At 41.1% G+C, this 17,304-nt stretch overlaps 1 protein-coding gene across 3 annotated transcripts in view; it reads left to right on the top strand.

Annotated features, from left to right (window-relative positions):
• LOC121864262 (insulin-like growth factor 1 receptor) overlaps nt 1-17,304 on the top strand; it is a 93,371-nt gene that overhangs the window by 29,875 nt on the left and 46,192 nt on the right. For 2 of the 3 annotated variants that reach the window (XM_042363348.1, XM_042363350.1), the window contains exons 2-6: nt 3,564-3,616; nt 10,674-12,450; nt 12,952-13,052; nt 14,625-14,819; nt 15,143-15,274. In XM_042363348.1, the coding sequence (XP_042219282.1) occupies nt 10,791-12,450; nt 12,952-13,052; nt 14,625-14,819; nt 15,143-15,274 (2,088 nt within the window). In that variant the 5' untranslated portion in view covers nt 3,564-3,616; nt 10,674-10,790. The remainder of the gene's footprint in view (nt 1-3,563; nt 3,617-10,673; nt 12,451-12,951; nt 13,053-14,624; nt 14,820-15,142; nt 15,275-17,304) is intronic. The other variant, XM_042363349.1, reaches the window with a different exon arrangement.

The raw sequence follows: 17,304 nt of genomic DNA on the forward strand, positions 1-17,304 counted from the left end.
CAATTGGCCCAGACTGGAGTAGATGAGACAAGAAAAGTTTAGAAAAAGTGATGGTGCCCGCCTTCTGCTATGAGACACTGGCTCAACGCGTGGGTGGGTGAGAGCATCAAGGGTGGGCAAACACGTAGGTGGGTGAGAACATCAAGGGTGGGCAAACAAGTGGGTGGGTGAGAGCAGCAAGGGTGGGCAAACACGGGTGGGTGAGAACATCAGGGGTGACAGTGTGGGTGGGCAGCAAACACGAGGCAAGGGTGGGCAAAGGGTGGAGAGCATCAAGGTGGGCAAACACGTGGGTGGGTGAGAGCATCAAGGGTGGGCAATCACGTGGGTGGGTGAGAGCAGCAAGGGTGGGCAAACACGTGGGTGGGTAAGAGCATCAAGGGTGGGCAAACGAGCGAGTGAGCAGATGAAAGATGGGTCAACACGTAGGTGCTAGGTGGGTGAGGACATGAAGGGTGGGTCAACACGGGTGGGTGAGCAGATGAAGGGTGGGTCAGCACGTGGGTGGGTGAGGACATGACGGGTGGGTCAACACGGGTGGGTGAGCAGGTGAAGGGTGGGTCAACACGTGGGTGGGTGAGGACATAAAGGCCTGTGGGTGAGGTAGAAGGGTGGATCACCTGGGAGCAGCATGGAGGCATTATCATGCCTCACTGCCGTTGCTATGGAGCGCGACGCACCTGCTGCCGGCGACAAAAACAATCCAAGTCTTCCATTGTCATAACCTCCAGACGCTGGTTTCTCTGGTCCCTGCACACCGGCAGTAACTCTTCACTACTGTGCTGTGAGTCATGGCGAGAAAAATGGCAGGTCAACACGGGTCCTCTTTAATTTGGTGTACTTGACATGCTACATGCTGATTTTCCGTGCAAGTTTCCTTCCTCAAGAACATGAAAATGGGGCAAACTGCAGCGGGCCAAAAGGCTTATTTATTAGGCAGCCCCGTTTACACCCAATCCATATCACTCGTATATCTGTCCAACATATATTTGAAGCCTCCCAGGCGTTCCAGCGATGATGATGTTTGGTAACTTGTTCTACTCAATCTTCAGTGAGACAGAGCTGTTCTCCACTAGTTGCAGGCATGGTAAACTGTCTGGTTAATCCCCGAGAGTTAATTTGCCATAACCTTTCCTCGAGCGAGGCCTGATTAAAGCCCATAATCTGAAGAAAAAAATATCTTTAGTATCCACAATTCTGCTGATGAATGGCATTCTAAAAATTAAGGCAAGAGTTAAAGAAAAAGAATCGCTGTGAGAAAACCATTAAGGAAATTCCGAAGTATGAAATACAAGTAAACAAAGTATATCTTGCTCAGGGAGGGAGCAGTTCTTCCACATCAACAAGAACCTGCCAACTGTGGTGCTACAACGTTGCCAACGAGATCAGTTTTGCGTACACATAACCTGTCCATTACCTCCCCACGATTTATTTTTTATATAATTTTATTCATTTGAATTTTTCAGTTTGATTTTATTACAAGAAAAATTTATTATTTAAGTAAAGTACTGTATGTGAAGGAAAATGAAAGGTAGACATGGTGAAGTTGGTGGCGTGTGTTGGGGTTGGCTGGCCTGGCTGCTCCAGTGCCAGTCACCATTTATCACGGCTGGTCGACAAACAAACAGAGGTGATTTCACAATGGGATAATCGTGGCAGTAATCGAGTTGTTTACGGCAGCTTTTATCCGCGCCCGGCATCTGATGGACGTTGATTGGAGAAAGGATCCTGTCTTGTTGGATTTTGTATTGGTTGTAAATTAATTAGACTGCGGGTAGGGCTGTGAGTGCTCCCGGGGTGACACGAACACACAAATCGAAAATGTAACCAACTTCCTTACGCTCGAGATACAGTGCCCGATACAGGTCTTATTTTACTACACACACACATTAGATCTGTTAATAACGGCAAAGGGATGTTAACAAACTTAATCAAACCCAGCGAGGGTAGTCTACGTCCACACTGATTTATTAATTTTGGGTGATGGAGAGTAATGGTGCTCGATCCCATCCTGGGAGAAAAATATGAGAGGGTGACGAGGAGCATTAACTGGTCTCTAATTCTCTACAGTCTATACGGGATCCAGTCAAACGAGTAATAATGCCAATAAACCTCTAACCTAATTTAACTAATAGCATTGGAGCTCCACTCGTTTATTTCATGTGTTATCAAACTCAACCCTAGTATTGTTAGGTTAGGTTAGATTAGGCTGGGTAGGTTAGGTTGGGACCCATTAAAATAAGGGCCAGTGTTGACAAGTGTGAATGGCACCTGACCAGTCGCAGTCATGGGTAAACATGCTTCATAACCAAACCCCACCAGGTAGCGTTTGGGTGTTTAATCATCAGGTGACAGATTTCAGAACGCTGGGAAGCTACCATTCAAAAAATCTGTGACCTTTGTGAATTTTGTAAAAAGGAAATTTTAATATGTAAGAAGTACAAGTTGCTGCGTGTTTAAGACGGACTATTTAGGTCCACAGTCTCAAGGTTTTTGCGATGAATATTAAAATTATTGGTGAATGAAGTTAAGTACACCTAAAAGATTTTACTTTCGCTAAAGGATAAAAATAACTCCCAAAATAGCTTAAAAATTACCCAAGTTATATTTATGCCTCGTCACTCAAAATTAACGTAAAGATTTTTTTTCAAAGAATCTATGCGTTGACTTTTTGCTTGACTTATAAAGTGAACGTGTCTAATAAAGGCGTCGCTGACTCTAAGATTAGTGCTATTGTGGACGTTGTGTTTTAGCTGAAGTCAACAGATTAGGAATATTCTCGCATCTACAGTAATAAATAATAATTTATGGTTTATTGAAAGAGCTTGACAGCCGGAGGGCTGAAAATATACAGTTACATAACTGGGGAACGTGTGTGTGTGTGTGTGTGTGTAGAACACTACATACAGTAAACACTTGTAAAACGGCACAGATGAACAAGGTTACGCAGCTGTCACGCGGTAAAATAGTGAAATATGGTACCTGTACAGTATGTGTAACGCAGTACTTTTATTTACCGTAAATGCACGTAAAACTGACAAGAGTAATACTGCTAAGAGTGCATTGTGAGAAGTTCAAAGACATGTGTTGATGTATGGCACATATATGGGACACCTGCAACAGTGCGTGTGTTAGGTGTTACTGATGGTAAACCGGGTAACAATTTTTATGTTGTAAGTGATAAGGGATCGTATCAAAGGTTTAAAGTTGGCACGAAACTTTTGGAACCTTCTTGAACTTGTGTGTAAAGACGATTAGAGTGTCTATGGATGTAAAATTTACTACTGCCACCTTGAGCATGTAGCAAAACACATACAGTATGTTGAAGGAAATATGTATCTTCTAACACATGAATATTGCTGACCTTAGTGTCGCTTTACAAACCTCTCTCCACACACGTATTTAAAAAACAACTTCGAATTCCTTGTAAGACACCTAAATTGCACATTTGATCATTAAACAACGTCACATACCAGCACAATGCAAAATTAAATTCCTTACACAATGTTGAGAGTTGTTGGTGTTGTCTAGTGGCTGACACATGACTCCCTTCTTCTTTCCAGCTGACTCACGCTGGGGTTGAGTTTATCCTGCTGACCGAGGAGGCAGAGAAGAGGTACGCCAGATGAAGTAGGACGTAAAGCATTTTTTTTAATGTAATAAACCCAGCAGCAGGCATGGTATCTAATAACACACACTCGAGATCCCACTGGTGTATCTGTGTGTTTAGTTAAGGTGCTGTAAGTATGGTATCTATATAGGATCGTCGACCATAAGATCACTTGTTATTGCAGTGTTGTCCTGTAGCTGTGGTGTTTTGGAATGTCACTTCCCGCGCAAACCCCAATATTTTTCATGTTTTGGCGGGAACCCTCCGGCGTGATCCATCACCCCTCCACGGTATCTCGCGATAAACATATCAATAACTGAGCCCAGCCATCAAGAATCGTGGCCCACCAGCGGCGCTCGAGTTTTCACATTAATTATTTGATAACATTTAAATGTGAAGAATATAATGTTTATAGGAGCGCGTCTTTAGATTGTTAAATAAGAGACAAAATTTTTAGTGTTACAAGTGTTTCCTCAGAGATAACATTATTTTTACCCGTGTTGCTTACATACATAAGTAGAAAAGGTGTTGTGGTAGGGAGGATAGATGGGCAAGAGATGAGGAGGAATCATAAAAAAAAAGAAACGCAGGCCTTCGGAAGATGTTTCATCAACGACTAAACACCAAGACACAGCAATTAGTGACGCTCACATTGTTGGGGACCAACTCTACCCTTGTCTCCTAAACTCGTATAAAGTATCCCTGCAGCAGCTCCATCAACCCCACTGCTATGATCGTGCCGCGCGTCAGAGGGGGGGGGGGGGAATTAGAGGGATGGTGGCCAACCCAATATATTCACATTAGATGTACTTAGCATATATCTTCCGCATAACCATTATGGCTCACTTTTTTAGCTGTTCTGCCCCGTCTAACGGGCGAGTGGAGGTCACTTCAACCGAACTTGTCATGAGTAGAACTACTGAACATGTACTGTACTTCAGTGAGCACATATCACGGAGAGACTTTTTTTTATTATATTTGTTCCCGAGTGGGCTAGTTTATTGGGCATCTTGTCATCCTGTGCAGGGTGAAACGCAAAAGCGTTTACAGCGCCCATCTGGGAACCATGCTTGCCTTCATGACTCGTGCATTAAGCGCGTAAAAGCCTGAAGGGTCATGGGTTTTCAGCAATTTACATAAAGGGACAGAATGATGTCATAGTGTGGGGGAAGGGGATTCCCGGTACAATTTATCTGTTTATGGCAAAGCGTGGTAGGTCTCTAATAATGTCAAGTGCCAGGCCTGTCTTTAGGAGGAGGGATATCTGGTCAGGGAGGGGAGAGGTGTTGGTAACAGGGTCATCAGTGGTTTGTAGGTAAGAAAGTCGGGAGTTGCCCCGGGAGTTTGGGTAGGGCCCCTGGGAGCAGAGACTAGGGTGTCGGGCATTAAGGTTCCCCACAAGGAGGGGACGTTATGGCGTCTTGTACCCGCTGGTAGCTGTCCTTTGACCCCTGTAACAGATGATCTCTCCCGTTGGGCGAAATGAAAGTCGATGTATACTGTACAGTACAACAAGCAACTTTATTCTTGTGGTAATGGCGTATACGCCTGTGTCAAGTACAAAGAAAACACAAATAATCCCCAAATGTGTCCACACTTTGTTTTGTGTAGATAAATAAATGGAGTGACTTAGCAGAGATAGAATAAGACAGATATGATATTCATGAATAAAGGAACACGCGATCGACATTCACCTAGAGGGATGAGACGTGAATCTGACATTTCACGGTCAGTGAAACCATGTCTACTCACGTATGATAGCTTCTGCCCGACTTCAATCTACTATGTACACTAATGCCCAGACTGGCGACGATCCTTCTTCAGTGTCAAGGTGCCAATGGTGGATAAGAGAAATGACCAATCGCCTGGCCGACTTGTAAAACCGGCAAGATGTGAAAAGGATAAGTAAAATATTCTTTCGTCTGTTTGTACCCTCAATTGTTTTGGGTCTTGATTAATGAGTTCTTATTAACGATAATATTAATCATTCTAACTTGAAACTTTTAAACTCCACCATTTTGTAACTCGTTCTCACGCAGCATTATTCTTGTTCAGTCATCACCTTGCTCTCTTAAAAGGCGAATATTTAAAAAGTGTCATTTATGGAAAATTGTGTCCATAAATGTCGGTATATTCACCGCTTTCCTAGTACGTACTGTACCCGAAAGTTATACATCGAACCGAAACGTCAACACTGCAGACAATTTAACTTCTGAAAGAATGCATGCCTTCTGAAATGATATTGGAATCCTATTGGAACTCTGTAACCTAGGGAGAACATGGTACCATAAAGTTATTTCTCACTTTAGAAAGACTCATTCTTAGATCGTTTGTCTTCGCAGAAGAGTTCACACTACTATGGTGTTGCTGTCATCGTCGGTGTTGCCAAGTTTTTTTTTAAATGCCTCACAAGAACATATTTTTCCAAGCTCGGAATCAATTTGCGTGACGTGGATGGAGCAACGAAACAAAGTGTTACACACACACACACAGTAGACTCAAAGCAAAATCGATGTATTTTCCTGTAATATATAACCAGATATCAGTTTTTCAATCTCTGGGGTTTCGTCATAAGTCTCTCCAGGCCTACACGTCAACTTGTACTCTCAGCTGGCTCACTCTGCCTCCTCCAATTTGCATGTAAGAAAGGCAGTAGAGGTGACGAGCGGGACGCTGTCACCGCTCACAACATTACCATTTGTCCCAGCCTACAGGAGCCTAGCGGTCTAGTGGATACAGCGCTCACCTCCTTTTCCAGGAGTCGGTGGTTCGGTTACCGGGTACCTAAGTTTACAATTTGGTGAAGTAAATGCTCCGGTCGAGTGCAGTACCGGCCATGCCGCCTCTTTGTGTACCAAAAGCTTGGTATACAGTGTGCTGTATCCTCGCTATCCTTAACAGGCAGTCATGCCAATGGGACCCGCTATTACCTTCGCCCTCCTTGCATCACCTTGTTCACAACCACTGTTTACAACCATAGTCTTACAACCTAGATAGGAGATATTAATATATGTAGTCTTCCAGCAATAAGTTATATCAATGTGATCAGTGCCGGATTAACCATGAGGCACTGGCCTCAGGCCCCCCGATTTTTTTTTTATTTTTTTTATTGGGCACTCCCCTACATCCTTGTGTAAGGTGAAGCACAGAAGCGTTTACAGCGCCCAACAGGGAAGCATGCTAAGTTCATGCTTGCCTTTATGTCTCATGAGTTAAGGGCCCGACTCTACAGTAAGGGGCCCCCAAATCCAAACATTCTCGAAGTTGAAGCGTATAAAACATGAACTTCGTTCAACGATGTCCTAGCAACGTCTCAATTTTCTGTCTCTTATGAACATTAAATGTGTTATTTTGTAGAAGCTTAATATTGATGAAATCATTGATAAATTTGGGTATATTTTGTTCTCGTTATTTATATATACCTTGAGGGTAGGGGACCCCAAGTTGATCTGGGCCTCAGGCCCCTATTAAGCTTAATCCGGCCCTGAATGTGATATATGCACACCTGACACGTTATACGCTCTTTGTTGTGTTATGCATTGAAGGGAGCTTCTGGGTTGCATTGAAGCTTTTAGAGTATAGGTTACTTCTTGCGAAACCCTGAATTCCCCTTAGCTTAGTTTTGAAACTGCTAAACCCACTCTTAATCTCCGAGAACAAAATCTTATCCAGTTTAGTACAAAGCTTCTTATCCAATCTAACTTTAAAACCGAGTCTAGACAAGCCTGATGAGCCTTGGTATGTAGTAAATCACATTGTTATACCTTCACGTTACAGGAATTATGTATTAAGTTTAGCTCATGACCATATAGGAGGTCACCAGAAAGAGAAAAGGACATCCAATAACGTTGAGATTTTTTGGGTCGGAAATCTCCTCTGACATTGCCAAATTTTGTAAATCGTGTTATATTTGTCAACTCTCTGGAAAACCAAATAAAGTAATTCCTGCTCCGTTACAGCCTATATCTGTGGTAGATGAGCCGTTTGTTAGTCATTATTGACTGTTTGGATCCTTTGCCCAAGACAAAAAGTGGTAATCCGTTTCTGTTGACTGCTGTGTAGCCTTATTCAATCTTACCAAGGTTCAAATTTTACATCTGGTATTTTCAAACAAGTAATGGGTGATATCAGGCAGTACAGTACTGTATTTGGCTTCAGCTTACCGCCCTGAAAGTCCAGACGCTCTTGAGGGGTTCTACCAAACCCTCAAGAGCATGCGGACTAAATATTGTCTTGAGATTGGCAATAATTGGGATGAAGGTATAACCTTGGTACTGTATGCACTTAGGAGCACCAAGCAATAGAGTGTAGGGTATTCTCCAAATGAACTGTTATTCGGTCGGGATGCAAGAGGGCCTTTAAAATCATTGCAGGAAAGTCGGATAGATGAAGATGATCTTGTGACTGACTATTATTACGAGGCTAAAATGTAAATTAAAACAAAGAGTTTGCAAAGAAAAAAATTTAATTGAAAAAAAAATAATTGCACAAGGGAAAATGAAAGGACATTATCATAACGATCCTGTATGTAGACACTTCAAAATAGGTGAAAAGATGTAATTTTCCAAGGGGCACATTTCTGAAAAATTCTGAGAAGATTTTCCCTATTCCCAGAAAAATTCTGAGAAAATTATGGGGATGGGAGTTTTTTCTGGGTATGAGATGAAAATCAGGTTCATTTTCCGGGTTTGATAGATGATGTAATGGGCAATTTCTGGAACATTGGAGAATATTTTTCTGTTACTCGGGAAAATTCTGGAGTTGTGGGATTTTTTCGGCTTTGAGAGAGTCGTGTCGTTACCCGGAAATCTCTCATTCTCGTAAGTGCTCTGCACCAATTGTTCCAGCTAATAGAGATATCACTTGGTGTCCTAGGAAAGTGAGAAGAGTCATTTTGAAGCAGATGTTAAACTGAAAAACGCCATGTATATCAGGAGTAAAGGGTAAATATTGAATGTGTGTTGCATGATTTTGATGATATACAACCTATTTTCTGATGTACCTCACCCTAGTCCTGTGGTTGAGCGCGACATTGTTTTGGTGAATAATGCTAGTCCTGTGAAGCAAGCTCCGTATCATGTGTCCCGTAAGAAACTGCAGATTTTTAGAGATGTTGAATTATTGTATATGGTCCGTTAATTCCCATTTTCATTGGTGGGTTAATTCCACAGTATATTAATTGTTTAATGTGTATGTTGAATTATCAGCATTGTTCTTTTGGAAGAACCGTTTTATATTTTATTTCATTTAGTTTATCAATTGTAAAATAGAGGTACATTTATAATAGTGTGGAAAATAACTGCCTGTACTGGGCTCGGTGACCTTTGAGGTGTGGATTTGAAAGTTTTCTCTATTAATTTACTGCTCCATTGTTCAAATAAGGTTTTATTGTATTTAGTCATATTTAAATTAAGCTTGTAATTTCTTAAATATTTATATTAAGGTTAACTTGCCGAGGGCTGGGCTAGTAAATACCAGGAAAAAGTGTTTAATTATGTGCCTTTAGAGCCCTTTATCTTATTATTGATAAGTAGGGAGGGGTGGAGGAGGAGGGAGGTGGAGACAGGTAGGTAGGTTAAGTTGGAGGGAGGCAGAAGTCAAGTGGACTTGACCTTCCCTCCACCTCAACCTACCTACCTCCACCTCCCTACTTCTCTTCACCTCCACCCCTCCTTCCCTCCACCTCCACCCCTCCTTCCCTCCCTACTTCTCTCCACCTCCACCCCTCCTTCCCTCCACCCTCCTCTCCACCCCTCCTTCCCTCCACCCATCCTTCCCTCCACTCCTTCCTTCCACCTACATCCTCGCTTCCTTCCTCCCCTTCACCTACATCCCTCTCTCACCTACCTGTACATCCCACCCTCCTCCTACATCTGCTTCCCTCCCATCCCTTCTGCCCCTCCTTCCACCTACATCCATTTCCTCCCTTCCCTTCCCTTCCCTTCCCTTCTCCCCCGGCCTCTCCTTCCACCTACATCCATTCCCTCCCCTCCCTTCCCTTCTCACCCTGCCTCTCCTTCCATTCTCTCCCTGCCTCGCCTTCCACCTTCATCCATTCCCTCCCCTCCCCTCCCTTCCCTTCTCACCCTGCCTCTCCTTCCACCTACATCCATTCCCTCCCTTCCATTCTCCCCCTCTTCCTGCCTCCCTCCCTCGCCACCTCCCGAATTCCTGGACGAATATAAGGGGAGAAAAGTGAGTTGTTTTGAAGGTCTAGGGTCGTTAATCATCGCTCATCCGCCACCCCCAGCGGCTTTCTGAATAACTAATAAGTAAACCACCCACTTGTTACCACAACACCCCGGACTTATTAATGATTAATATTTATCTTATTGTAAATTTTTGGTTTAATTGTTGTAATTTAGTGATAATGCTATTGTATGAGTTGTAAAGTTTTACTGTGTAACTAGTAATATTATTGCATTGAGTAGTTAGTAATATTGTTTTGTGTACAATAATATTAGTGTGTTGTCCAATTACACCTTTATTATTGTAAAGGAATTGTCGTTTGGTGTAATTTCGTTTAATTTTTAATGTACCGGTATTTTAAAGTAAACAGTATTTTTTTCTCTTGTAGTGGAATAACATAAAATAGAATTAGTACTGCTGAATCTAGGCTGAGGTGTGTGATTAGTATAAAATGGGCCATGAATCATGGCCCATTTTATACTTTTTTCCGACTGGCCGAGCTGTTAGGAGGATTTCTGTGAGAACCGCATAGTTTGAAGGACAAGTGCATTAAGTAGAGTTTATTGAAGTCACGGGAGACTATAGTATAAAGTATTGAAAAATAAAAGTACGTGTGTTTTTGCCTTCTTACTATATTCCCAATACAGTACTGTACAGTTTGTGAAACTTTACGAGTGCCCTTCATAACCTTCCATCATTATTTACAGTACTGCTAAAGTTATGCGTGTTTAAATTTAAGTAATATTATTCTTAGAGCTTTACACAGAAAGTCATTGTCTTCTCAATCTTACTGAATTAGCAGAATAACAATTATATTTCTGACAAATTTACGTTTATATTAGCAACTCTTTAATGCCTTTTTATTTATCTCCAGGTAGTGTCCACGTGGGAGGCAGCTCAAGGCGTGTCTCAGTACAGTATAACCGAAGCAAATGTATGAAGATCAAAGTTATACCCAAGAACATACTTTTCACCCAATGTCGTGTTAATAATGAAATCAAGGACCTGTAATTCCATAACTAAAAACTGGCATTACAACCAAATTTTTCAACTGTGTTTTTGTTACAGTCTATGGGAGCACTCGCAATGCCTTCAAGTTAAAATCTATGATTGTGGACAAAGAAATTTTTTACTTTGTTTAAACTATGAAGCACCACGGATGAAAGACAAGGGAGGTACAAGATTACACAAAATACAATTCAATGGAACAATAGAAGAAACTAGAACATTTGCAAGATTGTGGACATTGTATGTTGAGATGAAGAGATGGAATGAGGAAAATGGTACTCGTACAGAATGCAGATTAGAAGAACAGTATGAATATAATGTAGAGATTGTTTGTCAGACACATTTCATGAAGTTTGATAGAGAGGAGCACCATTTTGACTTTTACTGTGTGGAAAAGTCACTGTATCTTATTGGTGCACATGGAGGTGAAGTAACCAATCACTTAGAAGACCATAAGCTTATGAAACTTGCTCAAGTTAAAACCTCTGGACCATTATACATTCCATCCAACTGTAGACACATCCTGATTTTTCCCATTACTAAGGCTGGCTCCCTATTAGTTGTGCACGCCTTTCCCACCTTCATCCTTTCAGTATTTTACATCACATCAACAGCTCTCATTAGTTCATTGCCCTACTTTAGTTCTTTACCTGTGTTCTACATGTCCACTTTATATTGTAGCCATCAACATCCTGTGGTGAGTGTATCAGTACCCTGGTTGTGTACTGGTCATGTAAGTGTCTCATGCAACACAGACCTTATTGTTGTGGCCTTAATAGCAAATTTATACTTCTCTTTCATAGCCTTGATGTTTTGTACTATTGGTTTAGAGAAAGTAACTGTTAATGAGTTTGGTGAAGTGAACAAAAGGATCCCTTGTCCCTGGAAACATTGTATTATGTTTGCACTTACACATGATGAACTTGAAATTAATCATCGTTTGTCCCTAAACCAAGTTGAGCCTTCTTGCCTTACTCGAGAGATGATTAATAAATCTCTCTCTCTCATATTTAGTCATAATATGACTTGCCCAATCATATCCAGGATCCATACTTTGTTACCACTTACCAGTCTTTCCACTGATATTCCTGACATGTCATCTTCTCTCACTCTTACCACCAATATTCTCAATGTTCCAGCCTCACTTACATTCACCATCTCCACTTCTGCTGTGCCATCCATGTTTCATTCTGTTGGAAACACTTCTAATACACACATCATGTTCATTCCTTATCCATGCTTCACTCATACCATTCAGACACTTGCCTTCCCTCACCCTCTTTTACCCAGCATCCCCTTCATTCTTAAACCCAGCACCCCATCCACTCATAACCCTGGTTATAATAAATGCAGCACAAGTAGGTTTACTGGTAAGATGAACTACAAGCCACGCAACTTACACAGGATTTCAACAAGTTTCTGCATTACGGAGAATGCCAGTTGTTACGTACCACACACATTGTGCCTTCCTTTATGGTGGTGGGTATTGTTTCTGATGCTTTGGACAAGTTTTGGTGCAAGAATGTGTTTCGCAGACAAAGATAAATCTTCATACAGAAATTTGGTTTCACTGAACCAACTCCCCCATCTAGAGTCGAGAAGACAACCACGGGAACCTTCAGTACACTCTATGAGTGGAAGAGGTATTTGTACACTTGTACCACTTGTATATCAGTAGATCCCAAGATGTGATAATTTGCTGCTTTTTTTTTTTTTTTTTTTTACTTTGCATTGAGTTCCTTTACTGTCAGCTTCTTCCACTTTATCCTGCAGTTTTAAAGGTATCATTTAAACAATTTGCTCCAATTTAAAACTTGATTTGTTAGTAAGCCTTAAGCTATATTGTTGTTGGGTGCTTCAGTATTTCCCCATAGAAATAGCCCCAAACAGCCTGTCAGGTTATTTTGCCGTGATCAGTACAGTACTTTAGCCACTGCCTTTATTGTTTGTAGTACAATGCTGTATGTGTATAATACAGTACATACTGTACATGATTGGTCGTATATACGCTTTAGTTTGTTTTTAAAAGTTTGGAAATACAATAGTACAGGTATTGTGTATACAGTACAGTACAGTATTTAAATTAGATTATACTTCTAAACACATGACATATTTATATCTTCTAATTCGGTTTCACTCTGCAGTCTGTACAAGTCTGCGGGTTATGAACTCTGTGGATAATCTGAGAAAGTTGACTAACTGCAGCGTGATTGAAGGCAGCTTGCAGATCGTCCTTATTGAAGAAGTGAGTAGAGTACCTTAATGCAGTACTGTACTTCTTTTTCTGCTGTAGTGAATTTACATTATAAGTTTTATGGCTGGATGGAGATTCCAGAAGTACTGTAAATTTTAGTAGGGAAGTTGTCCTGTTAGGAATTACTTTTTTACTTTTATTCTCTTCACCACTGATCGGCTTGTTAGCCGCTTGGGCGATCGGTCACGTCTCTGTTACGCACTGTTGGCAAGTACTGGCCATGCTCCGGCTCCTGAATGTACCTGAACCTGCTCAATTGTTGGTTAAGTCTGGTCTTGAAAGAGCTTACACTCGGTGCCGTCACATTACTTTCTGGCAGATTGTTCCTAGAGTTCACAACTCACTCCGAAAAAGTTTGCCCTCACAGTTTTCTGGACCTGCAGCTTCTTCAATCTTGAGCTGTGACCCCTTGTGGGGCGAGCATCTGCTAGCTCCAAGTAAGGACACTCGACTGAGTAGTGCCCCTTGAGATGCTTATACACCTCAACTAGGTCACCCCTTGCCCGTCTGTAGTATAAGCTAGGCAAGTTCAGGCGCTTCAATCTCTCAGGGTAGCTGAGGTGCCGAAGTGCAGGCACCAGTCTAGTGGCCATCCTTTGAACATTTTCAACCAACTGACAGTCCCTAGTATATCTTGGGGACCAGACGGGGTGACAGTACTCCAGATGAGGAAGCACTTCACTCTTGAAGATCTTTACGAGGTGCGGAGTGTCTAGATATCTGAACGACCTTCTTATAAGACATAATAATTTATTTGCCCGATTTACCTTCTTCTCGCAATGGCCCGAGAACTTCAGCTCATTGTCAACATACACAACTTGGTCCTTCTCAAATTTAGTCTCAAATAGTGCAGTTACTTCATCCTGTTGGGACGTATGATACGCCTCCTTACCGTTGGTACGCCCCAGGTGCATCCTCTTACACTACGTGACATTGAATCTCGGCAGCCATTTCTTCGACCATTCTTGGAGCTCAGAGATCCTTCTGCATCTCTTCACAGTCCGCTTGATTTTTTATTTCCTGAAATAATTTGGCATCGTCCGCAAACATTTGTATGGAGGAATGTACAACGTCAGACATGTCATTTATGAAACAAACAAACACAAACAACAGCGAGCCCAATACACTGCCCTGTGCTACTTTGCTTGTGACTGGTACACGTGATTATTTCGTGCCATTAACCACCACACACTGCTTGTAGTTGTGTAGAAAGTCTTCTATCCATGCTAGGACTTTTCCCGAATTCCGTACCCTTCCAGTTTAATTTTCAGCCTTTCATGGGGTACACTGTCGAAAGCCTTGGCAAAATCTAGGTATATATACTGTATTGTCGATATTACCACCGAGTTCCAGAATATGGGTCCAAATGTATTCAAGTGTATTCAAGAACTCTTGCTTGCTTGCGGTGCGTAACAGAACAGACCAACTGCCCGACTAACTAGTAAGCAAACAAGTGACAATCCTTTAATTTCATCTTGACTCATCCACCATAACAAACTGGCCATCTCATTCTTATTAGCAGTCACCTTCAGTCTTTGTAACTATTGTTCTGTTCTCTCTCAGGCTCCACAGAATAAGGAGGAGGAGTGGAAAAAGTGGAGTTTCCCAGAGTTGGTTCAGATTACGGACTTTCTGCTGGTGTTTAGTGTCAGTGGACTGCGCTCCTTGGGCCAGCTCTTCCCCAATCTAGCTGTCATACGTGGAATGGTTCTTCACCAGAACTATGGTCTCGTTGTCTATGATGCAAGAGATCTTGAAGTAAGTTTGGTGAGGGGAAGGGAAATAAAGTCATGCACAGAATGTTGTTAAAAGGGGCAAAGAATAGACGGAAAAAATGGGCATATGAGCTGCCTAACTCATTATTGAAGAGGTAAATAATATTTTCTTTCCAAAGTGAATTATAAACACACATATCCCATCAACATCTACAAATAAGTACAGTACACACACATTTTTCATAGTACAAGAAAGTGTCTCATGTTGAAGCAGTATTTCCTCTTTAATCACACATTCTCTACTAGATTCTGCTTTTAACTACCTTTAATCTTTTGTACAGTACAGTACTGTTCTTTCTTTCCCAGAGTGTGGATTTGCACAGCCTGACAGCCATTTTGCAAGGGGGTGTGAGAATCCAGAATAACTTCAACCTGTGTTATGTACACACAATTAACTGGTCCATTATCATCAAGGATGAGAGTGAAATAATCATTAAGGTGAGAGGATGCTGAGGGTCAAGTATAGGTGAGGTGATTTTATTTGAGCGAGACTTTTAAGTGACACGTGGAGGTGAAAATGGTTTTAAAGTTAATTTGGAAGGAAACTTGAAATTAGGGAGTCGCCAAGTAGAGAAAAATGAGTTTTAATTTCAATCAAGAGAGTGGGTATCAGTGAAAAGTGGAGGTAACAAGAAGTATACGCATAGGTTGCAGAAAAGTAAAGAAATTGGAAAAGTCACATTAGGGGAGAAGAGAGAGATCAAAGGTGATACAGTGATACAGTGAAGGTGTTGGATGAGGTGAAGTTAGAGTTAAAAAGACAAACCAGAGGATTGAGGAGAAGCAGACAAGAGAGAAACAATTGGGAAGGACAGCAGAGATTAAGAGATAGAGTGGAAGAATAAGGAATAAGAGCGAGATTTAATCTTTTAAGTACAAACCACAGTATTTGATAATCTCACTATAGTTTGTTTTATGAGTTGTAAGATTTGGAAGTTTGTCAATGCATTGCCAGATGGTGTTTGCACAAGTATCGGACAAGTGTGATAGTGATAATTTTTTTTATCAGATGGGTGGGTGTTTCTCTGGGCTCTTCACAATATGCTTTTAATAATGAACAGGCTTTCTAGATGCAACCAGATGCTTAGAATGTGTCTACTAACTTCAAAGTGTGATGTTAATCATTTGGTGTGGGGATAGTTGATGCAAGGGTTGGGGGTTTATGTATAAAGACAAAATTGAGTATTAAAAGCTTTGTGGTCATAATGTCAAGCAAAACGAACTCCAGCATGTAAAATGCATTGATTAGGAAATTTAAATGAAGAAAAAATAATAGCCATTAAAGACTGTTCTCTATTGATAAACATATCAAATGTCTCATTCAGTAAAATCTGGTGTTATGTTGAAAAATATTCAACTTTTAAGTTCATTCTATTTATAGATTTGCAACTCATTTGTTTGGATCTCAGGGAACCTGGATTTCAACCCACTGGACTTACTGACTATATACAGACAGAAAAAAAGATGCCGGATCAATGTCATATTTATGCCACTGAATGAGTAGCTTCAGCATAAGAGAGGGATTATTACTGTCTCGCCACTTGCAATGGTGAAAGGTAAAGAGGGTATTTACCACTGTTTGTTTACTTTCTGATGTTTTGCTAACATCATTAAAATCTGAACTTCATCCACAGCTCTTTAGGCAACCCCTTTCAAGTGGGGCCCTTGAAACATGACTGCCGGGATCATTGTTATGTTAATCGACTAACTCTTATATTCTTTAGCTATCCACTTAGAAGGGACTGTAATCATTAGTTCTCTACTAGCCAGACATTCTTCAGATGTATTTGAAGTAGATAAGTAGCAAGACGAAGATTTGTCTTCTATCCAAAGCTGTAAATTAAGCTTTGGTATCTCTTGTAAACTGTCTAAGAAAATGGTAGAACACTACATTTTGCAGCTCTGATAGAAATTGTGGCATTTTAGCTTGAAGTAGTAAAGTTGTCTTTGCATAGTACATGTACTTAATTATTCACCAAGACATTCATTTTCTCCCTGGTCTCCAACCTGTTACAATGATTTTTCAGGATTTTTAATGTTTCAATGAGATCTACCCTATTCTACCTTGTCTGAGGGGTTGTTAGTCCTAAGGCCCTCAGTTTAATTGGACAATTAAGATTATATAATTCTGGAATCATCTTAGTTGCTCTGTGTTGCATCTTTCCTGGGATGTTTGATCTTTTTGGAGATAGGGTTTCCATGCCTGTATACAGTAATCCAGACTGGAATGCACTTGAGATTTGTACAGTTGAAAGTGCATTTTCCTATCATTGTTTTCTAAGGTATGCCTTATAATTCCCAAATCTCCATTTGCTTTCCTCACTGCTGTGCACTGCCTTCAGTGACTGATCTACCACAATACTGTACCAAGATCTCCTTATTGACAGTATCTGGAAAAGTGTTAACAGAATACTGTAGCTGTGATTAGGGTTGTTATATCAGATGTGTTAGGTCTTGCATTTCATAGT

The sequence above is a fragment of the Homarus americanus genome, unplaced genomic scaffold (genome assembly GCF_018991925.1).
Source record: "Homarus americanus isolate GMGI-L3 unplaced genomic scaffold, GMGI_Hamer_2.0 scaffold26351, whole genome shotgun sequence".
NCBI classification, from domain to species: domain Eukaryota; kingdom Metazoa; phylum Arthropoda; class Malacostraca; order Decapoda; family Nephropidae; genus Homarus; species Homarus americanus.